General features: G+C 37.2%; 1 protein-coding gene across 1 annotated transcript in view; it reads right to left on the bottom strand.

The window, feature by feature from the left end:
- The window catches only part of AK9 (adenylate kinase 9), a 121,443-nt gene that overhangs the window by 18,106 nt on the left and 76,863 nt on the right, over window positions 1-26,474 (bottom strand). Inside the window, exons 25-31 of the mRNA XM_060167474.1 lie at window positions 22,304-22,516; window positions 18,590-18,883; window positions 17,266-17,384; window positions 13,731-13,950; window positions 7,582-7,650; window positions 1,669-1,872; window positions 1,092-1,310 (exon numbers count right to left, since the gene is read on the bottom strand). Of these exons, the coding sequence (XP_060023457.1) occupies window positions 1,092-1,310; window positions 1,669-1,872; window positions 7,582-7,650; window positions 13,731-13,950; window positions 17,266-17,384; window positions 18,590-18,883; window positions 22,304-22,516 (1,338 nt within the window). The remainder of the gene's footprint in view (window positions 1-1,091; window positions 1,311-1,668; window positions 1,873-7,581; window positions 7,651-13,730; window positions 13,951-17,265; window positions 17,385-18,589; window positions 18,884-22,303; window positions 22,517-26,474) is intronic.

Genomic DNA, 26,474 nt, shown 5'->3' with positions numbered 1-26,474 from the left:
TACTTTTTATCAGTGACCAATACACGTTAATAACAACAACTTATATTAATTGAGCATTCACAATAAAACAAGCACTGCTGCAAGCACTTTACAATAATTAACTGATTTAGTAATTGTAACAATATCATGAGGTAGGGACTATTCTTATTCCCATTGTGCAAATGGGAATGGCTCAGAGAGGTGAAGTAATTTGCCCAAGGTCACTCAGCTAGTAAGTGGTGGTTTTGAACTCAGGCAGTCTGGCTCGAGAGGCCATGGTCTTCTCCACTGTGCTACTTCACTGATGGAAATAAGAAGGTACACTGGTTGAGAGGGCAGGTCACCTTTACGTGACATTCTTTTATTGTCTTTATAGCACTTAATACAACCTGACAAGAACTTATTTGTTTACTTATTTATTGCCTATCCTCCCTCTCCAACCCAACTAGAATATAAGGCCCATGACAAAGGAACCTTGTCTGTTTTATTCACTGCTCTATTCTCAGGGACTGACACAGTGGCTGGCATGTCCTTGATTAAGATTTGTTGAAAACCATCCCACATTTGAAGTTACTGAATTCCAATTACATTAAATGTTTGTCCACACTGCCTAAAAATACAGTGCTTAGAAATAAGTTTGTGACGAACATTAAAGGCACATTTTGTATGGGATCTCACACTTTCCAGAGAATTTTATATTCTTGCATTTGATCACAGTGGCCTGATGGCAGTATTCTCCCATCTTAAAGGTGAGGAAGCAGAATCAAAGAGTTTAAAGGACTTGCCTAAAATTAGATAGCAAATTGTGTCAGAGCTCAGCTCGCTATATGTCTAGTTTGAAAATATTTCTACTACCATCTTCTGCTACAGAGTTAAAACCAAGTTGGAACTGGATGATCTTTACAGAAATAGACGAAAGAAGTTTAAACCCTTCAACTACTTTCCTACTTCAGAAAGGCGAAACAACCACACATATTTTTATAGCTAGCTAAGAATACTATACAATGCTTACAATTTTTTGAACTTATCCACTGTCTTCTTAGACATGCTTAAAAAAAAAAAAAAGAAACAAGAGAAAGAACATGGTTTTCAGATGCATTTGCTGACATCACCTTTACAGGGTCCCAGTAGCCAAATGAGCTTATATACTTGTAGGTAAAGCTGAGCATTTTCTGGGCAAGGCGGGATGATATTGGATAACATTTCTCGAAAATGCTTGCACGATTCTCCACCAGCGGTTTCAGTTTCATATTCAATATGTATTGTACAATGTGGGTTTTCCGAGCTCCATTAATGAGAATTACTGGTATCAAAAACTTCTCAAATTCTTCCTAATGAAAAACAATCATAAAACCAAACATTTTTAGTGGGAAGGAGGCTGGCAGTATTTAGTTACAGCACATGGACATTGCTAGTAACTGATTACTTCAGTCTAGAGAACAAATATTTTTCAGCTTCCAAGTAACTGCAGGTTGGCAGCTAAAACTTTGACCCTATGTGGCTTCCACGTTGCCCTTGATTTATTAACTAGTTTTTATAATTGTAAATGGTGCTGACGAAAGGGACCTAACCCCTAAAAATATACATTTCTTTTGAAATGTTAAAAAGAAACCAAGGCATAAACCAACTCGCTTTTGTTTCATTCTCAAACGTTATTTTTTGAATTATGAAAAACGAAAAAGTAATAACCTGTATTATTTGTAAATTATTCGTATCTGCTTCAAATTTTTCTCTCAGTTCACCTCTCAGGCGTTCGACCGCATCAATTTCCTGCTCTTCATCTTCCTCACTCATCACTTCCTCATCTTTTGGAAATTCATCAAGGATGTTGTCAATATCATCTTCCTCATCTTCAGGTTCTTCCTCGCTCATGTCTTCATCTTGTCTAACAGTCTAAGGAGGAAAATATTCCCTTTTACTATACATATAAAATATGGAACAAATGACACTGCTAACTAATCATCTGGGATATTTTGGAATAAGCGGGTATTGGTTAGTATGGCATGCAATGTTCATCAACTGATATAGTAAAGTTTCAAATATCTGGCACCCAAGAAATTTAATGCCTTCAAGACTCTAACACCACGGTGATCCCATAAATAAATACCTAGACAAGATATTAACTGCTAATATTTAATGCTATAGTTGTCAGAATATTACATGTTTCTCATGGTCTTCAGTAACAATATTTAATGCAACTCAAAGAGTATATAAAACACTCCCTAGCTGTGTTAGCTTGGACAAAACCAGTTTCCTCGTCTGTAAAATAGGAATAAGGAAAGTACCTCCCTCACGTGGTTGTTGGTAGTGCTAAAATAAGTTAATACATGCAAAGCACTCAGAAAACTGTCTGGTACATGGTAAGCATGCAAATGATAGCTGTTATTCCTATTCCTATTATTATAACACTATATTATGTTATAGTTATTATTGTCATTTTGTATAAAGCACTGTTCTAATAGAATAGTACACGCCCCTGAGGAGGCTGCAGCTTATCTGAGGAAACCAGAATTAACACATAAATGATTACTGAAGACCACAACAGGATACTGATACTAAGTGGTGTTGTAAAGGCTCAAAGTGCTACAGTCCAGTTTGCGTAACACTGAACCCTGTCCTACTGATCCTCCTGCACTGCCTCTATGCACGTCGCCCAGAATTATCCCTTGTCCCGGATGGAGCACTGCCTTCCCGTCGGAAACCTGGGAGTTATCTTGACTCCTCACTCTCCATTATTGCACATCCAGTTTCTAAGAATAGGAATCCTAAATAATACTTAAGACTCTCTCCTCCTTTCTAGTCCTGCTCTACTGTTTGCCCTCTCATTACCTCTTGCCTGCACACTTTTGATTAGCTCGCTATTTCCTGATCTTTCTAACTGATTAGACCCTGGTGCCTTTAAAGGCGCCTGGAGCTGGGATTTGGACTTGCAGGTGCCGGGAGGAAGAAGAGAGGACAAAGGGCCCTTCCCTGTTCTGTGCCCAGGCTCCTCTTTCCCCGGAAGGAGTTTGGCGTTGGAACTATGTTTCTCAGTTCTTATTCTTTTTTATTTGAATTTTGAAGCCATTTGGTTCTCTTACTACTTTTTCCTTTTTCTTATATTTTGACAATTTTTTAGTTTGAGATTTGATTTGCTAACGATCACTGGAGGCATGGTGGGATGAGTCCACACTACGAGCTGCAGACATCTTAGTTTCAGATGAACTTTTGCTCACCTCGCCAGCTCTATTTAATAGCTCTTCCAACTTGTTTGTTAATTAAAAAAATTAAACTATATAAGTTTAACAAGAAACTTTCAATTAATTTAAATGCTATATTGTAGTTTCCATGAACTTTTTTTTTGCTCTCTGGTTTTTCATACCATCCTGTTTTTGTTTTATGGATACAAGTCCTTGAATTATTTAAGGCAAATTGGAATTTTTTAAATGTTTAATATATTTCCTGTATTGTCTATTTGTTTTAGAGTCAATTATTCTGTTTGTTCATCTTGGTTCTTCCTTGTATTGATAATTTCAAATATATGGCAATCCTTGGTTGTCTATTCATTTTTATGAATGAAGGACTAAACTGATTAATTCAGAGCAACTGTAAGCTCTGGGTATGTGAGCAGGACAGGTTGTATCATGCTTCCATTTAAGATGTGAGGATGAGAAGAGGCAGGCAGGCTGGATCTTGTCCCAGATGATGAAGAGTACCAACCAACATTCTGTGGCACCTAGAATTTTCTAGACAGATTATTTAATTACTTTAGAAATTATTTACTTTTTTCTTCATGGGGACAAATGTCACTGTTACATGAGGAGCTGGTGGGATCAACCTTAAAAAGTTTTTCTGCAATTTACCCTCTTGGACTTTCTAGATAATCAAATATATGCAAATATTAAATTTTGTTCTTACTTTTCAGTATGTATGCTGTTTCTTTTTCTGATCACGTTGCTGTGGCTAGTTCCTTTAAATTTTTTAAAAGGTTAATAGCCTAAAAATCTTCATAGAAGACCATCTGAGAGACCCACAGTTTAATTCTTTTTAGAGAAAAAGGTTTTAGTTTTCTGTAAGTGGCATTTTGGTCCTCTGGAACAGTGCTGCTTTTTTTTCTTATATCTAGTATCTCTCAGTCCTTATGTTAGGAGATACATGTTCTAAAATTCATCGTCTCAGAGATCTGCCTCCAGTATGAAGGAATAAGTTCATTTAGCCTCTAGCAGATAATAACCACAAGCCATGGACAACACACACACAAATACACACAGATTTTTTTTCCCTCTCTCTTGCTCCAGAGGGCTTCTGGAGAGTGAACAAAGGCAGATTTTGTAGAGTAGTCAAAATTTGGAGGGAGCGATAGGCTTAGGGTCAGTTCTCTTATTTTTGCATTTGCGTGGAAGGCAGCCTCCGTTAGAGTGCTGGTGGCAGAGGGGGACTAAAACTCTGATAGAAAGCTCTGTCTTTTGTCACCTACAAATTGGCACTTGCCCTCTACCTCTATAAGAAATAAATTATGAGCTGCTGCAGCTGCTGACCTTCAACAGCCCTGGAAAGAAGTTCAGGATGGATCAGAAATGAGGCACTCTGTGCTCTAGAAAAAACTGGCAGAACAGGTCTTCAGATAGTTAGATATTTTTAGGAGATGATTTTATGAGCCCAATTCTTGCATCTCCTCATATCTAGAAAAGTGATAAAATCCTTCATGGCTACTCCTGGCATTCTCCTGCATGTGGCTACACTACACTTGGTAAAAGGGACCCAGGCACCAGAGAAAGAGCTAGTGTACAGGATGAGGGCAAAGATTCTGGAGCTAGGGGTAAGAGTAGAAGCAAGGCCTCCAAGGAATTGGAAGATATGCATTGTAAATCTGTATGAAGCCACTGGTTTATAGAATATTCTTCAGTCACATTTGGAGACTAAAATTCCACATGATGGCGACATTTTCCTATAAAATTAATGGAAGTAGTCACCTTGAGACTTTGAAGTGATTTCTAATGTTAAAAGTGTTTTATTTGTTGCTAAAAAGTCAGACAGCAAAGGCAATAATGTTAAGGCTGAGAAGACAAACCTGGGAAGGGCTTTATCTGCATATGGTTCCCTAACTGCTTGGGAAAAAGGTGAGTCAAGAAACTGCATATTTCTGTACAGAGAGGCAGATGATGAGAAGACCCCTGGTTCTGTGCAGGAAAGCAAGCTCCAAGGTCCATGTGGAGTCAGGATGGATTCAACTCAGGTTGTCACATTAACTGATTATAACAATTGTACTAAGTGATCCTTGAGATGCTGCACTGTGTTTAGTCTTTCCTTGTCTGAGACAGTAGCAGTACATATAAAATTCCCATCAAAAAAGTTAAAAAAAATACACAGTTTTAATCTCAGAAAATCTCAGGAACTCTCATTAAAAAATCTCAGGAATTGTCTTCCAAAAGTCAGTTTGTATAAATTAATTGTGGGAGATACACAGCCAATTTTTATAAAAGATTAAGTCTCAGAAGAGCTAACTTACAAAATCTTATTTTGTTTATAAGACAGAATATTTTATCTGAGGTGCTTGGCTGTAGCATTTGGGTCAGCTAGGTCAACTGGGGACTAGCTCGTCTCTAAACAAAACGAAATCCATGATCTTCAAGGTTTATCTTTTCAAAAATCAGCCGATGGAAAAGAGGAGCTGTATTGAACATCCTGCACAGTATGTGACTCTGAGCAGCTACAGGCTCTGCCCCATTCCATTCTTTACCTCGAGGTAAGCTATATTTTAGCCCCAGCACAACTTCACAGGCTCTCTGTCTAGACCTTATACCCAAGCTCCCAGCCTATCTCCCTGTAGCAAGAGCTGAAGTGTGAAAAGCACAAATGAAAATCCACAAGAAGCATAGTTTAATGTAGTATCATTATATTTTGTATTAGATTATTTAAACATCTTGGTTTTCTTTCTTTAAAAAATTTTTGTTTTTCTGATTATAAAAGTAATAAAAGTTCATTGTAAACAGTTATAGAATACCAAAAAGTGTAAAGAAAATAAAAATGATATATAATCTCAGAACTTGTACATAAACTCTATATCTCCATCAAGACTTCTATGCATCTTTTTGATGCTCAACGTCACTAATTATTAGAGAAATGCAAATCAAAACTACAATGAGGTATCACTTCACACAGGTCAGAATGGCCATTTTCAAAAAGCCTTTGAACAATAAATACTGGAGAGGGTGTGGAGAAAAGGGAACCCTCCTACACTGTTGGTGGGAGTGTAAACTGATTCAGCCACCATGGAGGAGAGTATGGCGTTTCCTTAAAAACACTAAAAATAGAGCTACCTTATGATCCAGCAATCCCACTCCAGGGTATATTTCTGGAGAAAACCATAATTTGAAAAGATACATGCACCCCAATGTTCACTGCAGCACTATTTACAATAGCCAGGTCATGGAAGCAACCTAAATGCCCATCGACAGATGAATGGATAAAGAAGATGTGATACATATATATTAAATAGAATATTAGCCATAAAAAGGAATGAAATTGAGTTATTTGTAATGAGGTGGATGGACCTAGAGCCTCTCATACAGAGTGAAGTAAGTCAGAAAGAGAAAAACAAATACTGTATGGTAACACATATATATGGAATCTAAAAAAAAAAAAAAAAAGGTTCTGATGAAGCTAGGGGCAGGACAGGAATGAAGACGCAGATGCAGAGAATGGACTTGAGGACACGGGGAGGGGGAAGGGTAAGCTGAGACGAAGTGAGAGAGTGGCATTGACATATATACACTACCAAATGTAAAATAGATAGCTAGTGGGAAACAGCCGCATAGCACAGGGAGATCAGCTTGGTGCTTTGTGACCACTTAGAGGGGTCGGATAGGGAGGGTGTGAGGGACATGCAAGAGGGAGGGGATATAGGGATATATGTATACGTATAGCTGATTCACTTTGTTATACAGCAGCAACTAACACAACAATGTAAAGCAATTGTACTCCAATAAAGACGTTTAAAAAAAAAAAAGAAAAAAGAGAGTAGCAGAAAAACAACAAGAAACAAAACAAAAAAGGAATGAAATTGGGTCATTTGTAGAGACGTGGATGGACCTAGAGATTATCATACTAAATGAAGTAAATCAGGCAGAGAAAGACAAATATCATAAGATATCACTTATATGTGGAATCTAAAAAAAAATACAAATGAGCTTCTTTACAAAACAGACGCAGACTCACAGATTTAGAAAACAAACTTATGGTTACCAAAGGAGAAAGATGCAGGGGAAGGATAAATTAGGAGGTTGGGATTAACAGACATACACTGCTATATATAAAATAGATAATCAACAAGGACCTTCTGTATAGCACAGGGAACTCTACTCAATACTCTGTAATAACCTATATGGGAAAAGAATCTGAAAAAGAATAGATATATGTATATGTATAACAATCACTTTGCTATACACCTGAAACTAATATAACATTGTAAATCAACTATACTCCAACGTAAAATAAAAATTAAAAAAAGACTTCTATGCATCTTTTTATTTTACATTGCTGAGATTTTATATATGTGTAAAATATATATGTTTTAAATATGTGTGTCCTTTTTTTTTGCAAAAAGCAATTTTATTTACTTACCTCCTCTTCTTTCCTTTTTCTCTCTCTCTCTATTATAAGTTCAGCCCTTCTTTTAGAAATCATGTCATCCTGTTAAAGAGACATTAAAAAATATTAATGGATAATAATAAAATTACTTTTTTTAAAAAAATTTATTTAATTTATTTATTCTTGGCTGCATTGGGTCTTCGTTGCTGCATGCAGGCTTTCTCTAGTTGCAGCGAGCTACGCTTTGTTGCAGTGCACAGGCTTCTCATTGCGGTGGCTTCTCTTGTTGCGGACCATCATCTCTAGGTGCACTGGCTCAGTAGTTGTGGCTCACGGGCTCAGTAGTTGTGGCACACAGGCTTAGTTGCTCTGTCACATGTGGGATCTTCCTGGACCAGGGCTCAAACCCGTGTCCCCCGCATTGGCAGGCAGATTCCCAACAACTGCGCCACCAGGGAAGCCCTAAAATTACTTTCTATATATTAATTTTTTTTCCCAAAGGGGAATATTTGGGTAGAAGGATACTTTCCAGAAAAGCATGTGATAGTGGTAATTATGTCACTTACATCTTTGGACCTCTGGACCTCTTGATCAGCTACTTCCCTCCAGAGGGATAAATGGTACTTGGGATCAGTCACTTTTTCTATAAACTTTAGAATTCCTTTTCAAAATGGATTACTTATTTGTTTCCTTTGGTGGAGAGGTAGATTTTGTACATGGAGAAACAGGGAAATACTTAGAGGCTCTTTGTTGAAAATGTTTGATAATCTTCCATCATATTATTAAGATGTAATTGCCTAAAGAATCCATGTGAGAAAAGCACATGTACTTTGGATGCATTCACACATATGGTGTATAAGTAGTCCTCCAGTCCTTCTAGGGGTCTCTAAATCTAATGCAATGAATAGGTCCTTTGATATGACCTTAAGGTTTGCATGAAAACTAACCAGCACCCCTTGGGTTTGGGGGCTCATTGGCTCAGGACTCTTGAAACTGGAGTCCCCTTAAATACTGGGACTTTGATATGACCTTAAGGTTTGCATGAAAACTAACCAGCACCCCTTGGGTTTGGGGGCTCATTGGCTCAGGACTCTTGAAACTGGAGTCCCCTTAAATACTGGGAGATCAGAGAAGTGCCTTAAAGACATGCCCTGGGGGCTCCGGTCTAGGCCATCAGGACTGTGCTCCTTTTATCTGACAATTACTGAGTATACATTTCAGATAATTTATGTTTTGTTGACATTCAAGAAATATTTGTAGATAGAATTCTAAAACTGAATTGAATCAAATTAATATAGTTCATGAGCCCCAGAGAGATTCTGTAGCTTTTCAGAGGGTAAGAGTTATAAAAACTCTAATTTCCTTTTTTAAAACCAGAGTTTTACCATAGGTGCTTTAACCGTAGAGTTATGAAAATACAGTCTCCTTTGTGTTTTCATAACATATAAGGAAACCACTGTATATACCAAAAAGAAATGCAAAGTATGTATAATAAAGCACACACATATTATGAGTCTGTTTCTCCTCTGATCCTTTCACTCAAATAAGTAGTGGTCAGTGAAGTTTAACTAATTATTGCATGTCTGCCAGGTGCCATCACTGTTCTGAGCACTGCACATGTATATTCTTTCATTTTCTGCTCAAAATATACTGCAAGGCGGACAGCATTATCCCACTTTATAGATGAGTTAATAAAGTCAGAAGGTTTAATTCACATAGTATAACACAGCTAGTGTGAGGATGGTGTAAGAAACTCCCAGATAAGGGTATGAAAAAGCACATTGTATGATGGAGCTGTAAGGAGGGTTTGTATTTGTTCCAACTGAGAAATAAAGTTAGAAAGAGGGTTTGGAACAGGATTGGGAGGGCTTTAAATGCCAGACTGAGGAGTTCAGATCTTAACAGAGTGACTTGATCAAAACAGAGTTTTAGGAAGATCAGGTTGCCCGAAGGATGGGCTGGAGGGCCCAGATATGAAGTCTGGTAGGACAATTAGGAGGTCATCGTAGGAGTGCTGGGTGTGAGGTGAAAAGAATCTGAACCAGGGCAGAGCTGTGGGTATGAGAAGAAAGGTGTAAATCTGCTCTTTCCTGTTCCATATCCCTAAAATCCTCAGGGCATGTGATGTCTAGGCTGGGGCTTGATTGCTTTAGAGCTGCTCCGTCCAGTATGGCAGCTACAAGTCACTTGCAGCTCTATTAAAATTAAATAAAATTAAACATTTGATTTCTCAGCCTCACCAACTAAATACATTTCAACTGCTTAATAACCACATGTGTGGCTAGTGGCTGCTGTATTGGACAGTGAAGATACAGAACATTTCCATCAGCACAGAGAGTTCTCTGAGAACACTGGTCTAAAGGTGCCAGATCCCACAAGGAGGTAACATGCAGCTGTGCTTTGGTATGCGCTCTTCTTTCTTTTCCATTCTCATGTTTATAGAGCCTCTTGCCTGGCAGACACTTTGGCCCACTTTCTTCAGAGATCAGCAGCAGAAAAGGGAAGGATGTCATGTAGACTGGTGTGAAGCTTGATGTCTTGCCACACCTCTCTCCTGACTTCCACAGTTCTTGGATGGCTGAGAGATTGGCTTTGATTTTGTATGGGACAGGGATGGCCTGGGACGTGTAATCTTAGTGTGGTGGAGCAAAGGGATGGATGGCAAGATGGATAGAGGGATTCCCTTTGGCAAGATGAAAAGATGAAAAGAACTTGACAACTGTGTCTGAGCAGTGACAGAGGAACTTCATGGTTTTAACACTTTGTTTATAATTTATTAAGTATCGAGTTGTGATAAGGTATTCAGTAATTTAAGTCACAGTAGCTCAAAATTGGAACTAACTGATTAGCTCTCTGACACTAAAGAGAGCTTTCTTCCATACTCTCCCTGCCAAATGTCCAGTCTACGCTTATCTATTGACAAGTAGCTCACTGCTTTCAGTCTTTGTTCTTTTTGGAAAGTCTTACTAATAATGAAATACATCTCCCTGTACCTTCCTCCTACCAATGGTGCTTCTTTCCCCTGTGGCCACATGGAACAATCACATACTCTCTTCAGTATAAAAGACCGTCACATAATTTAACACAGTTCTCATGTCCCATCTTGGTCTTCCTAGTTCCAGATTTGAAAGCCCTATTCTTTCTACTCAACCCAGATCTATAAATGTGTCCTTTCAAGACATGTCATACATATGGAATGAATCATAGAGTATGTACTATTTTCTTTGCCTGGCTTCATTTACTCAGCATAATGATTTTGGTAGTCATCCATATTGTAGGGGGTGTCAATAGTACATTCATTAAAAGTACTGAATACTACTCCATTATATGAATATACTATTTATTTATTTATTTTTCCAGCTTTATAAAATTGTAAGATATTTAAAGTGCATGTCATGAAGATTTGATACGTATACATTGTGAAAGGACTTCTCCCATTTAGTTAATTAACACATCCGTCACCTCACATATTTATCTTGTGTGTGTGACAACATTTAAGTTCTACTCTCTTGCCAAATTTCAATTATACAGTAGTACAGTATTACCAACTATAGTCATCATGTCATACATTAGCTCCTTAGGTCTTATTCATCTTATAGCTGAACTTTTGTACCATTTTATCAACTTCTCCCCATTTCCCACACCTTCCAGCCCATGACAACCACTTTTCTAGACTGTTTCTATGAGTTTGATTTGGTTTTAGATTCCACATACAAGTGATACCATGCAGTATTTGTCTTTCTCTGCCTGGCTTATTTAACTTAGCATAATGCCCTCAAGGTCCAGCCATGTTGTTGCAAACGTCAGGATTTCCTTCTTTCCCATGGCTAAACAACATTCCTGCGTGTGTGTGTGTGTGTGTGTGTGTGTGTGTGTGTATACACACACTTCTTTATCCATTCACCTGTTGGCAGACACAGGTTGTTTCCACACCTTGGCTATTGTGAATAATGCTGCTATGAACATGGGAGGAGAGATATCTCTTTGAGATAATGACTTTGTTTCCTTTGGATATATATACCCAGAAGTGGGATTCCTGGATCATATGGTAATTCTATTTTTTAATTACGTGTGGAACCTCCATACTGATTTCCACGATGGCTGTACTAGTTGACATTCCTACCAACAGTGCACAAGCGCTCCTTTTTCTCCACATCCTCACCAGCATTTATCTCGTCTTTTCGATTTTAGATACCCTAACAGGTGTGAGAGGTGATATCTCATTGTGGTTTTGATTTGCATTTACCTGATGATTAGTGATGTTGAGCACCTTTTCATGTACCTGTTGTCATTTGTATGCCTTCTTTGGAAGAATATCTATTCAGTTCATCTGCCCATTTTAAAAAATTGGATTTTTTTTTTGATACTGGGTTGTATGAGTTCTTTATATATTTTGGATTTTAATCCTTTATCAGATATATGATTTACAAATACTTTTTCCCATTCCCTAGACTGCCTTTTTATCTTGTTGATGGTTTCTTTTGCTGGGCAGAAAATTTTTAGTTTGATGTAGTCCCGCTTATTTATTTTTGCTTTTGGTGTCAAATCAAAAAGAAACCCATCATTGCCAAGATTGATGTCAAGAAGCTTATCCCTCTTTCTTATAGGAGTTTTAGGGTTTCAGGGCTTGTGTTTCAAGTCTTTGATCCATTTTGAGTAGATTTTTGTGTATGGTGTAAGATAGGTGTTCAGTTTTATTCTTCTGCAGCAGGCTATACAGTTTTCCCAGCACCATTTATTGAAGAAACTATCTTTTCCCCATTGTACATCCTTGGCTAGTTTGTCATAAATTAACTGACAATATATGCATGGGATTATTTCTGTGCTTTCTATTCTGTTAAACTGATTTATGTGTCTACAGTCTGCTATTGTACTGAATTTTTCAGTTTGGTTATTGTATTCTTCAGCTCTGTGACTTCTGTTTGGTACTTTCTTATATTTTCTATCTCTTGAAAATTTCACTTTGCTTATGCATTGTTCTCCTGACGTTGGTGAGCATCCTTACGACTATTAGTTTAAACTCTTTATCAGATAAATCACTTATCTTTGTTTCAGTAAGGTATGTTTCTGGCATTTTATCTTGTTCCTCCGTTTGGAACATATTCCTCTGTTTTTTCATTTTCATTGACTCTATGTGTTGGTCTCTGCCCATTAGATAAAACAGCCACCTCTCCCTGTTTTGACAGAGTGGTCTTGTGTGGAAGATGAACACAGCTCAGGCTGGCCCCTGCTCTTGGCCATCTCTTAAGCCTTTGTACTTGTTTAAGCCACTTTATTTGTTTTTAGTGGCTCCCAGTAGTTGAGGGGGTACCATGACCTATCAGTGTCCCAAATGGGAGGATCACAGTCAGCATAGGCTGATTGGAAGCTAGACACTCAAGCAGCAGCTGTTTTGATGTAGGTGATGTGGGTATTTTCTCATTTGCCCAATGTGTAGGAGTCACTCAGCTAATTTCTGGATTTCTTTCAGAGTGGATTGAGTTCAGGAGGCTCCTATGTTGCCACCTTGGGCTGGAAGCCAAGGGACCCTATCTGGATATTTACCACATTTTGTTTATCCATTCATCAGTTGATGGACATTGAACTGTTTCTACTTTTTGGCTATTATGAATAATGCTGTGTGAACTTCCACATACAAATTGTTACATGGACATGTTTTCATTTCTGTTAGATAGGTTCCTAGGAGTGGAATTGCTAGGTTCTCTATGACACTTTTGAACATTTTATGGAAACTTCTCAGACTACAGTTCAAGAAAAGATGTTGTAAGCTAATACCTGGATTTGTTGTACTACAGGCTAAAACGGCCTTGCTGGATGGTGTCACCATTCCAGGAGCTAGTGAAAAAGTCAATGAAAATTTTAATTCTTTGTGTTTCAAGGTCTGCTCCACTTGCTGCCTCTTCAACTGTGCTCCAGTGTCTGGTATAAGGATACTTTCGCGCTACCACTATCTTTAATTTTACTTGCCTTGGAGTGAGAAACATTAACATGTAGATAATCATAAAGCCCTCAAATAATTCTTAACTTTTTAATTATAAATTGTCTTAATATTTGATGAAAATGTTTTCATACTGAATGTGGTATTAAAATCAGAAAACTACATTTTTGTAAAGACCACTTTATAAACTGGATAAATGCTGAACACATTTACTCTCATGCTTTTTTTTTTAACAGATACATACCTTGATTTTTGCCTTCATTTCTTTGATGAGTTTTTTCCTTTCTAATTTCTTCTTTTGTTTCATTTTCCACTTTCCAATTTGGGTAGGAAGGAGGCGATCAGAAACATCTTGATGATCAATTTGTATAAAAACAGCAGCATCTGGGAAAAACCCATATTTCCCCAGAAACTGGACCTCATCAGGATATTGCGGGAAACCATCTAATACAAAACCTGTGGAACTAGGTGGAAATTTCATAACTTACTTTATTGGCTTAAAATATTATATTATAACTATTGATTTAAAAATGAAAAAAGTACTGATAACTTTCAACTTTACATAAGACACCCAATGAATAACCAGTTTCCTATAGTACCTTTTAATTTTTTAATATTTCTACATGCTGTTTCTTCTCCCAAATGTACTGAGTTGGATTAAAATGATAATATTTTATACTTATATTTATAGTATAAAAGTACTGTCAATCAGTTTATAGACAATTACCATTAATTAGAAGCCTACTAAAAGTTGTGAGAAGATCACAGGGAAAGAGAAAATAAGTTCTCTGCTTGGGACAAGTGACCAGCCTAATGAATGTGTCACCGTTTACATAAAGAGTTTACTTGGCTGCCCTCCACCCCTTTATTGAGAATCCTTACCCTTTAGTCATTTTTCTTCTAATGATGTTTCTTTTCATGGGAAAGTTCATAACCCTCTTCCCTGGCTCCCTTTGTAACCAGCGACAATTATTAATGTTGTCTTGGCTCATGTGTAAGATGATCGTATTCAGACAGGATCATCAAACTTGCTCAAGTATGAAGAAACTTTAAGAATCATGAAAATAACTTGGAATGTTAACACATTTTCATTAGGGAGTATTTATAAAAACAATCAGGCTTGGAGAACCTGGCTTGGTTTAGTTGAGAGGTTTAATATTGGTCCCTTTTTGAATGAAAGTTTATCTCATTTATCTAAGATTTGGTTTAACTATTTATATTTAAATATACGTTCTCTTCTTCAAAGGAATAGGACTTTCATGAACATTTGACAGTTTCAGCTCTTAACTGTCATTTAGAAATGTTGTTTTCTTTCTAATTAAGTGGGCAAATTTACATATATTGGCCGTAAGATATGTGTTGTTTTCTTTAGAGGTGCCTTCAGCAAAGTCTCTTCTGTTCTAGCTGTTACTTCTTTGTCAATTACATCTAAATCTTTTACCTCTACACCCAAACTTTCTTCTGAGTTTTGATTTAGAATTTTCAACAAGCTGCCTAGTTTCTCCATCTGAATGCCCTTCAGGAATTATATATGCATCATACTGTCAAAAAATCACGCTCACTGTTACCCTTCCACACAGCTCTTCCTCTGACTCACTAGTATCCAGGTGCCAAACTTCAGAGACATCCTTCAACCCCCTCTTGCTTCTCACATACAAAACCGAAGTAATGTAACTAATGTAATTAGTTACATTAGATCTCTAGGACAGATGCCTTTTTAAAACATGTTTTTTCCTGATTATAAAAGCAATAAATCTCACTATAGAAAAATCAGAAATAAAGTGATGAAAAAAGGACAAAATTATCTGCAACCTCATATCCAAGAGGTAACTGACATTTTGTTTTGTTTCTTTCTAGTTGGTTCTTCATTTGTTCAACTTTCTATCATATTATAAATAACTTTGTATCCTTTTTTAACATAACTGTTGTATAATAAAATTTCTTATGTTATTACAGTCTTCATTGTAATAAGTCTTAACGTAGTGCTAATGTTCAGCTATTTTATTTAGGCTATTACAATTTCACTTTTACTTTTCTTCAATCCATACGCTTTTTTTTTTTTTTAAATGTATGTGAGGTCAGGAGCTAAGTTAATGAAGAAAAACCCATGACTATGTTGCTGCCAGCAACATGCCTAAGTTTACTACAACTATTGATCTAATTTAGGGAACAAGAGATTAAAATTAAAGTGACTAATAATCCCACTACTTGGTTAGGCCAGGGACTAAGTGAAAGAGAGTGACCAGAGGAGGACTGGGACCTGCCAGTTATTTGAATTCTCTAATGATAAAGTTTTCTTATCTCCAGAATGAGAAAATAAACTTTCTGTCCCAGAGGGAAGTTGTAAGGATTAAGGAAATTAATATGAATAAAATATAGGAGAACAGTATCTGCCACACAGTAAGTTCCATATAAGTGTTTGCTATTATCAGTACTGTAAGTATCATTTCACTTTCTTCTGGTGGATACTGAGGTAAGAGATTCTGGTTAGGCAATCGAGGTGAAGCCTTAAACTCTGGTGGCCTGGAATTCTTAGTTTGTTCTGTCTGGCGTCAGGCTTGTTCCTGGCTGTTGGTAAAGGGATGAGACTATGGACAGCTATTTAGCGGTGTGAACAACCACTGCAACAAAAACAAAGAGCGTTGCTCATCAACCAGTTATACAGGGGTTAAGTCACAACCCACTGCAGTCACCTACCGACAGCATACCCTGAAAAGAATTCAGGATGAAAAAACAGGATGAGGCACTCTGTCCTTTGGATAAACAGGCCCCTAGATAGTTAAATGCATATCTCAGGAAGAATTTCAATGACCCCAGATTCTTGCATTTTCCCATACATAGAAAAGCACTGAAATCATTAACTTGGGATATCTGTTCTTCGTGATTAGCAGCAATCTTTTACCGAGATATATGCTTAACTACATGTATATCCTAGCCAAGAAATTCATACATGTGTACTGGCTCCTCCCCTTCCTCTTTGGAACAGGTCTTCAGAGCTATCTCCCAGGCTACAGTCCTCAGTAAGACCCTGAATAAAATTTAAACTCACAACCCTCAGGTTGTGCGTTATTCTTTAAGTTGACAGTGGAATTAACTAATGTTAAAAGACTACAAGGCAAAGAGTCTGGTACGTCATGAGTGTACACAGGATTAGAATATGGATCCTTAATCACAACTACACATTATAATCCCCTGGGGAGCTCCAATGCCCAGGCCCCAACCTCACACCTCTAAAGATTTTGATTCAATTATTTTGGGGTGGGGTCCCTGGCATCAGTATTTTTAAAGTAATCCTCTAGATGTTTTTTTTAATTAATTAATTTATTTATTTACTTTTGGCTGCATTGGGTCTTCGTTGCTGCATGCCAGCTTTCTCCAGTTGCGGCAAGCAGGGGCTACTCTTTGTTGTGGTGCATGGGCTTCTCATTGCGGTGGCTTCTCTTGTTGTGGAGCATGGGCTCTAGGCGCACAGGCTTCAGTAGTTGTAGTTTACGGCCTCTAGAGCACAGGCTCAATAGTTGTGGCGCACGGGCTTAGTTGCTCCGCGGCTGTGGGATCTTCCTGGACCAGAGCTCCTGGACCAGTGTCCCCTTCCCCCTACTGCGCCACCAGGGAAGTCCCTAAATAATCCCCTAGATGTTTTTAATGTGTGGAATCACTAGTTTACATGAGAGTAAAGGAGAAAATTCTTAAATTTATGTTGGATTACGTTTTTAACTTTTAAGAATAAATCAAATAAAAGTCAATAAATGTATAAAAGCCTACATAAATTAAGATACCGTATGGGTTCCTTAAACCACCACTCAGAGAGAATTGCTTCAAGGATTTCGGGAGGCAATGGCTCATTTTCTGTTAGATTTAATCTGATTGCTTCTTCTTCTTCTGTAAGCTGTACTTCCTGAGGGTACAAACAAAAATCAGAAAACAAAACAAAAATTTTAAACTGTATATTAATAAATAATACTATGTTACATAGTTGATTAGGATAAGGACTGTTTTTCTCAGGTCAGTTTTTTCAAAAGTATTTACGTATTTATTTATTTTGGCTGCGCTGGGTCTTAGTTGCAGTACACGGGATCTTCGTTGCAGCATGAGGACTCTTAGTTGCAGCACACATGCAGGATCTAGTTCCCTGACCAGGGATCACACCTGGGCCCCTGCACTGGGAGCACGGTGTCTTAACCACTGGACCACCAGGGAAGTCCCTCAGGTCATTTTTTATACTGTTGCTCATAAACATTTAAAAATCTGAGCTCTTTTCTTTAAACTAATATTTAATACGGTTTTAAATATTAAATGATAATTACTATTGCTAAGAGGAGTTACTAGCAATTAGCATGACTGATTTTCATACATGGTCTCAGGATACCTGTCTCATCATTTTTACTAAAACCTTGTTCAGTCTATATCACACACCTATAAAGCTTAACTGATTTTTGTCGTCTATCTTATAATTATTCAACCTAGATCCTGATTAAAGGATGGGCCAGGCAGGCAGTCATCTGGAATATAATCTGTACCTGTGTCCATTTATAGGAAATCATTTGAGAAGAAAAGGGTCCAGCTATATCAGAAATGGTTAAAAAGTGAGTTAGAATTAAGAACTTTCTCTTTATACCTCCAGATAGAAAACACCTAAGAGATATATACAAACTTTCTTATGAGGCATCATTAGAAATTAATATTTTGAGATCTCCACTGGCGCTGGGACAGATTTTTTATGATGTTAAATAGAAAACGGAGAACACAATAATGGAAAACCTTACAGTCTAGGTCAGACATATCAAATAGCATCGTCCCAAATAAATGCTATATAACACTCTTGTCAGGAAAAGCTTTTCTGTTTTTTATTGGAGTCATGTAAAACTCAGTATTTTATATTCTAGATGAGCAGTAAGATCTGTATTAAACATATGGGGAGGATGACTCTTAAATGATTTTTATGGGCTATTTTTTTCTTCTTAGAAACTTTATAGAGTTTGTTTCTTTTTTTTTAACATCTTAATTGGAGTATAATTGCTTTACAATGGTGTGTTAGTTTCTGCTGTATAACAAAGTGAATCAGCTTATATTCTTCTCCCCCAAAGTAACACCAGTAAGCACAGTTATCTGCAAGGAAAGTATTAATATTCCTACCAGCTTCTTTGTATTTTCTTCCTCAATTGTAACATTGGCCTGAATTGCAAGCTCTTCAAGTTCTTGTTTTGCTAATTGTTCATCCTCAGAATCGTCCTCAAATTCAGGTCCAACTTTCTTCTCAGTTTTAAGCATTAATTTTTCTTGAAGAAATTCTTCAAACTGGATATGAAAAATGCCCAATTCTTCTGCCAACTGTCTTCCACATACAGTTTTGCCAGAGCCATGGGGGCCCAAAAGGCATATTCTTAATGGAGGAGCCTGCCACAGGGGGTGGGTCAGGGGGTTGTAGGATAGAAGGAGAGTGAAGAAAAGGAAGCTTTGAGAATTTAGAAAACGTAAGGCTTATTATTAACTGCCCTCCCTAAGACTGAATTATCACTTCACAAACTCAAGGATGTTTCAGCATTAGGATACCAATTAACGTGATTCATTGCGTCAACCATGGTCCTCAGGGATCATCAACAACCATAGAGAATCTTGATATCAAGTGCCAAAAGGCATTTAATAAAATTAAATTAATTTTGTTCCTTTAAAAAAGTTTTAATTAAGGAAGAATGGAAAGGCACTTTCTTAGCACGATAAAAACAACAACAAAACCTCTCTACCAGACAAAAAGCCCATTGATACTGGAACACTAGGGGTCCCTTCATTAACTCCTGTAATCTCTGTATTGGAGATAGGGAAGCCCCAAAACCAGAGAACCCACAGAGATCCAGATGTATGGATTGTCCATTGATGTTTAAATTGTCAAGAACAACGGTGAGAGCTGGGATGGAGGAGCAGGGAAATCTTTTGTGAATGTGGGGAAATGACCATGATATTGGTAGGTGACGGCAAGGAGGAGTGGGAGATGGTGATATATCTGGATGGAATAAGCCTCCAAGGGGCTGGCAGTAACGGATTTCGAGTAGCAGAGGGAAGCAAGGAGCACAGTCTCATCACCTTCTGTCCTTGTGAAGGAAAGGTTCAGAGAAGAGTTTAAAGGTGCAAGTATACCAGAGAAATACAGGGGAAAGACGAGTCAGATATCTTGAGGAATAGGGAAATTTAAAAAAAAAGAAAGAAACTTAAGAGATTTAAGAAGATAGCAAGTCCACAAAAGAATATCTGAAAACAGAAATATCAGAGAAAAGAAAGAGATCTTAGAGATTAAAAATGTGACTGCTGAAGTAAAAAGTTCAGTAGTACTGTGAAATTCTAAGATTCCCTAGCATGAAAAACACATGACTTCAGATTAAACATGTACCATGTGTCCAGTGCAATGAAAAAAAAAGATTCTGGACAATTTTAAGAACACAAGATAATGAAAAGAAGCTCTTAAAAGCTTTCAAATATTTAAAAAATGAAGCTGACTTACAAAGAAATTAAAATCAGCCTAGTGACACTGGATGCTACCTCACAATAAAGCAATACCTTTAATATTCTAAAAAGGAATGGTTTTCAACCTAAACTCTATGTCCATACTAATTGTTAAACATATATGAGAACCAAATGATGACATTTTCAGATATGAAGAAAGTTAGTTGAAAATGTGTTTCAGCAAAACAAGGGTTTGAAAAACCCACAAAAGCAAGAGGAAGACATGATGTAAATATCCATTGACTTTGCCACCCAGCATTTATTCACTCTTCTTCTGTTAACCACATCTGGATTCCCCCCAGGAGACCACCCTTCATCCCTCTCAGTTTATGTGCTTCCAGTGGAACTGATTCCATCATTAGTTAAAGAATTGGGCATGACATTAAAAGATGCTCAACATCACTAATCATCAAGGAAATGGAAATCAAGACAACAGTGAGATATCACCTCACACTCGTCAGAATGGCTATTGCCAAAAAGACAGGAAACAAGTGTTGGCAAGGATGTGCACTGTTGGTGGGAATGTAAATTGGTGTAGCCACTATGGAAAACAGCATGGAGGTTCCTCAAAAAACTAAAAATAGAACTTTCTTGTGATTCAGCAATTCCACTTCTGGGTATTTTTACGAAGGAAATGAAAACACTAATTAGAAAATACATATGTACCACTATGCATTTCTTTGCAGCGTTTATTTGCAGTAAACAAAATATGGAAGCAACCTAAGTGTCCATCGATAGATGAATGGTTAAAAAAGATGTGGTACACACATGCACACATAATGGAATATTACTCAGCCATAAAAAAGAATGAAATCTTGCCATTTGTGACAACACTGATGGACCTAGATGGTATTATGCTAAGTGAAATAAGTCAGGCAGAGACAGACAAATGCTGTATGATTTCACTTATATGTGGAATCTAAAAATCAAAACAAACAAACATAACAAAACAGAAACAGACTCATAGACATACAGAACAAACTGGTGGTTGCCAGAGGGGAAGGTGGGTAGGGAGATGGGCAAAATAGGTGAAGGGGATTAAAAGGTACAAACTTTCAGCTATAAAATAAATATGTCCAGGTTGGCTGTACAGCATAGGGAATATAGTAAACAATATTGTAATAACTTTATATGGTAACAGACGGTTACTAGACTTAACTTGGTGATCATTTCACAACATACGTAAATGTAAAACCACTATGTTGTACACCTGAAACTGATATAATATTGTATGTCAATAAAAAAAGAACTGGTCATGTGATAAGATTTAAGTCAGTTGATGAATCACTTGAGAAAAATAATGAAAAAGAGAATGGTGAATAGTGAAAATAGAGTGGTATGAAATTATGTAGGTGCAGTCTCACACCATACTTTTGAATCACATTTTAAATCCCTCAGTGATGAAATTGCTAAAGTGACACCTCACTCATCCACAGGCTAAACCTCTGGCAGACAGAGCTGTGTGGAATTCAGAGTGGATACGTAGCTAGGAAGTAAAGGGATGTAGATATATGACAATTTGCAGAAAAAGTGTGGACTCACCATTAAGATTTCAGGCTTCTGTCCACAGGGTTACGAGTAAAACAAGTCAATAGATCGCAAGTAGTGAAACAGACTAAGAGGAAAACAAAACACCAAAAGAAGACAAAAGGCCACATTCCTAAGTGACTCCCATCACCAGCAGGGCCAGGGCACAACCATCGGCATACTTCAGTCATCCCTATGGGACGATTTAGGTCCATGAAAATGGCCCAAGTTATCCAGAAGAGTTTAAATTGTGTTTTATAAGTTCTGTTTAACAAGGCATTAACGTTACTGAAAGTTATAACAGTATATTGTGATTTATATATTTTGATCTTGTAGTCCCATTCTAAGGAATTATACTAATAAAATAATTAAGAGAAATGAAGGATCATATGCCCAAAGATTTCCTAAGTACCATTTCATATCCACAATGGCAAATTCACACTATAAAAATTACTGTGAAAAAATGTCTAACAAGAAATTAGTTAAAATGGTATGTCAAAATGATTAGGCAATAAAATAAATCCAATACATTTACACACAGTAAATTCAGCTGTGACTTTCTACTTCAGCTAAAAAGATACCATGTGTTGGTCTGACACAGGCATTACTGAAGAAATCCAAATAGATAATTAGATTATGTTATATTCCAAAAAGTTGTTCTTGGAACCTAGATATTTCCATACCATGATATTAGATTGGGGACTTTACTACTGAGTAAAATGGTAGAGGCTGGTAATAAGTCCCTAAAAAAGTACGCAGGAGCGATTGTCAGGATGTGGATATTGTTTTCACCTTTAATGGTTCATCATGAGCCACATACTCCTCAGGTTGCTCCAAAAACTTTTCTTTAGCCTCAGGACTTGAAAAGTAATAGATCTTTTCTCGATATTTAGCTGCTTCTTCTGTGCTGCCTGGTTGTAGGATGAAGTTTTCTTTGAGAGCCACTGGACAAAAGTGCTTTGTATCTCCCAAATGCCTTCTCTTCTCTCTAATTCTATCTTCATTCTAGAAATATTATTCAAAGTTTGGAGAACACTATTAATGTATTATTCATGTAATACTAAAGAGGGAATTATAAAAAATGCAACTTGAATAGTATTTGATCCGTAACAATATCCATTTAAAACAATCCACAAAAGACCAGTTCTTATACTATTTAAATTAATCAAAAAATCAGGTTCTCATATCCCTCTGAGTTCACATCCCAAGCGTCTTTATTTTATAAAGAAAATGAAGCAGCACTGAGAATGAAGGCATCCCCAGCCCTCTACAGACAAATGTGTAATAAAAAACCCCATAATGTGCTGGTGCAGGGTCACTGTGAGGTCAGTTTCTAAAATAAAATTATTTCCAAGAAGTAAAAGCTGAGTCAGGGTCGCAACTTCTTACCCTTTGAAAATGAAATGGGAGATGCCTCAGGATTTGCTTTGTTTCCTACTCAGTGGCTATATATCAAATAATTTGGAACTATTTTATTTTGTTCAATTGGAAATGTGTAATATATTTTATTTGTGATAGATGAAGAAACTGTGTGTAAAGTCCCTTAAGGACTCTTGCAATTTATTTAAAGCAAAGTACATTTAAAAAATAATTTTCTGTGTTGTACAATACATGCTTGCTGTAAAAACATTCAAAACTTATCACAATGCATAGAGTGAACATTTCCTTTCACCTTCTTCCTTACAATACTATATTGACACTCAGTAGTTTTATGTGTATCCTTCCAGACCTCTTTTTCTAAGTTTATCCTACACATCTATATACAAAAATAGACACAAATTTAGACACAAATACATTATTTTTAAAAATACCAATGAAATAATACGTTACATGATTATTCTACAACACACCTCTTCTCCCCCCCCCAAGCAAGATATAATAAACAACTTCCTATAAAGGAGCAAAAATAAGACTAATCTCTACTTTTCTTGTGTCATTCTTGTTCAATTTTTGTGTCAGAGTTATGCAAGGTTCAAAATGAGCTGGAAAGTACTGATGTTTTTCTATGATGTGGAAGATTTAAATAACATAGGACTTATCTAATCAACAAGAACTGTCCTATAACTCCCTACAATTTTTTTGTTTGTTCAGCTTTTATCTTTCACCCTAAGCAAATTTTAGTAATTCGTATTTTGAAAACGCTTTTCATTTTGACTTAAACATTAAAGTTGTAATTTAAAACAACCATCTTTTAAAATCTGATTATATACCCCTTTCTATCTCAAATGTTATCTACTGCTCCTTCTTTTTACCTCATTGCCAGAAGTTTGTCTATTTTATTGCTCTTGTCAGTGAACCAACTCTTCATTGTTTTTGAAGTTAGGCCTACTGGTTTTATTTGGTTTTGTTTTCCTATTTCATTAACTTTTGCCTTTAATCTCCTTTCTACTTTCTTTTGGTTTATTTTGTTATGCTTTTTCCTAGGTTCTTGAGTTGGATGCTTAATTTCTCCAGTCTTTCTTGTTTTTCAATAAATGCACCTAAAGTAAGGTTGCCAGACTTAGCAAATGAAAATGAAGGCTCCCCAGTTATATTTGAATTTCAGTTTAAAAAAATGTGAGGTAGATGAGTGGTGGGTGACAAGGTTGGGGGGGTCTTTTTGGAGCAAGGGATTCTGGGAAGATGGTGATCTACAGACTCTCTCTTCCCTTCTCTGCCACCTCCTCAGTGGTAAATAGCTGCTGGGGCAGGTGGCTGGTAACCATGGACATGAGGGGAGACAACTGTACAACACTCTTTACCGCTATGAGGGGGACAAGTACCTGGAGACAAACAACAGACGGACAAGAGCATTAAGATGCCAAGTCTTCGGAGGAATTTTGCCTGTAGAAATCTGTGGATTTCCTGGGGGAACGTTAGCATCAACAACTACCACCCAGGAGTGTTTGTGGTCTCTGTGGCCTGCAAGAGACCAAGAAAGAGCTGTATGGGTGGGAGGAGTCCTCCCTGACCCTGCATCTGGGTAAGTATGAGGAATCCAGGTAGCTGAGCTTGTCTCAGGCCTCAGCAACAAAATAGGTGACCTATCTGCTGCTATGCTCCTGACCGATGGGGAGAAAAGTCACTTTGCCTTTCATAATTTTTGAGAATGTTGTCACCTAAAGCACTCCAGCAACAGTCATGAACTCCACTGAGACAAAAAAAAGAAAAAAAAAAAGAAACAAAACAACCATCCTTCTCAGGAAGCCTGGCACACACTGCAAGATTAGTCAGATCAAACAGACCACAAAACTCTGCAACACAGGCAGGGAAGAAACCCAATCTCAGAGTAGAAAAATGATGGAGACATTTACAGAGATTCATGTAAACACTAGAAAGAGTTCATGAGCACCAATAAAATATGTAAATGAGCTGAGGAAGAGAGTGAGCACTTGTGGTAGAATCTGGCCCCCAAAGATCCCCAGAACCTGTGACTATGATATCGTATGTGCGTGATTAAGTTAAGCATATTGAGATGGGAGGATCATGCAGGTGGGTCCAATGTAATCACAGGGTCTTTATAAGAAGGATGCAAGAAGGTCAAAGGCAGAAGGAGATGAGATGATGGACAGTAGAGGTTGAAGTGATGAGTTTTGAAGATAGGGAAGAGGCCATGAATCAAAGAATGCAGATGACCTCCAGAAACTGGGAAAGATAGGGAAAGGCTTCTCCTCTAGAGGAAGGAACATAGCCAACACTGATTTTAGCCCTCTAAGATTCATTTCAAAATACTGACTGTGAGAACTGTACAATAATTTGCTTATTTTAAGCCACCAACTTTGTAGCAATTTGGTACAGCAGGAATAGGAAACTAATACTCCACTCTAGAGACCCCAATGAATGTCTTAAATTAGAAGGCTGAGTGTAAGACAAGTCTACACATATTTGAACAAACTCTACAAATGTAAGAACAAAAAAGTAAGAGATGGAAAATTTGGGGAAAAGATAAAATATTTGGAGGATAGATCCAAGAGACCTAACTGATATTAAGTATTGTGGAAGGAAAAAATGGAAGAGATGGAGGAGAGGCAAGAATTAATTTGCCACAAGTAGAGAAAGAAATAACCTCAGATTTAAACACACGCAGGTGTGAACTGATAAGGAAAGACAAACACCTGGACACACCTTGATGCAATTTCTGATCTCTGAAGCAACATTAGAACTGTTGTTTCTTTTTCTATTTGTGTGTCAAAAGCGAAATATCTTTGTTGTTGATCTTTCCTATTGTAAAAACACTGCATCTCGAATGTTAAAAAATCAGACAATATAGATAAGTATTTATCTATATTATTACTTGTGAGTCCATCACTCAGAGATAACCACACATTCAACAGCCTGAGGTATAACCGACATTAAAACACTTACATAGTTTATAATTTGATAAGTTTTGACATATGTTTGATCCATGAAACCATCACCACAGTCAAGATAATAAACAGATTTGTCAACTGCATAGTTTGCTCCTGCCTCTTTGTAATCCGTCCCTCCTGCCCCTATTTGCCTCCTATCTGCCCCATCCCCAGACAACAATCGCTCTCTTTTCTATCACTATAATTAGTCTGCATTTTCTAGAATTTTATGTAGGTGGAATCACATACTATGTATTCTTTTTTGGTCTGGCTTTTTCTCTTAGCATAATTGTTTTGAGATGCATCCAGGTTGGTGTCTGTATCAGTAGATCTTTTATTTGTTTTTATTTTTCTGTGTGTGCTATTCCAGGTCTAATTATTCCCCGTTCCTAAGACTAGACTCTTTTTAATATACTACCCAATGCCCTGTGAATTATGAGGTTTTTCCAGTCTAGTTGGTGGGAATAGGCATTATTTCTGGCTCTGTGTGAGATCCAAGTACTAGTCCCACTAATCTTTGGTACTTCCCAGGGCCCTGAGTAGTTTCCTTACATGCAAAGCTGATCAGTGCTCTGTTGAATACTTGAAGGGGCTGCTCTGCAGGTGTCCAGAGCTCTCTCTGTGTACAGTTCTCT

Source organism: Lagenorhynchus albirostris, chromosome 12 (genome assembly GCF_949774975.1).
Source record: "Lagenorhynchus albirostris chromosome 12, mLagAlb1.1, whole genome shotgun sequence".
Classification (NCBI taxonomy): domain Eukaryota; kingdom Metazoa; phylum Chordata; class Mammalia; order Artiodactyla; family Delphinidae; genus Lagenorhynchus; species Lagenorhynchus albirostris.
The sequence above is the reverse complement of the archived record's forward strand: the minus strand, read 5'-3'. Positions and strand labels throughout refer to the sequence as shown.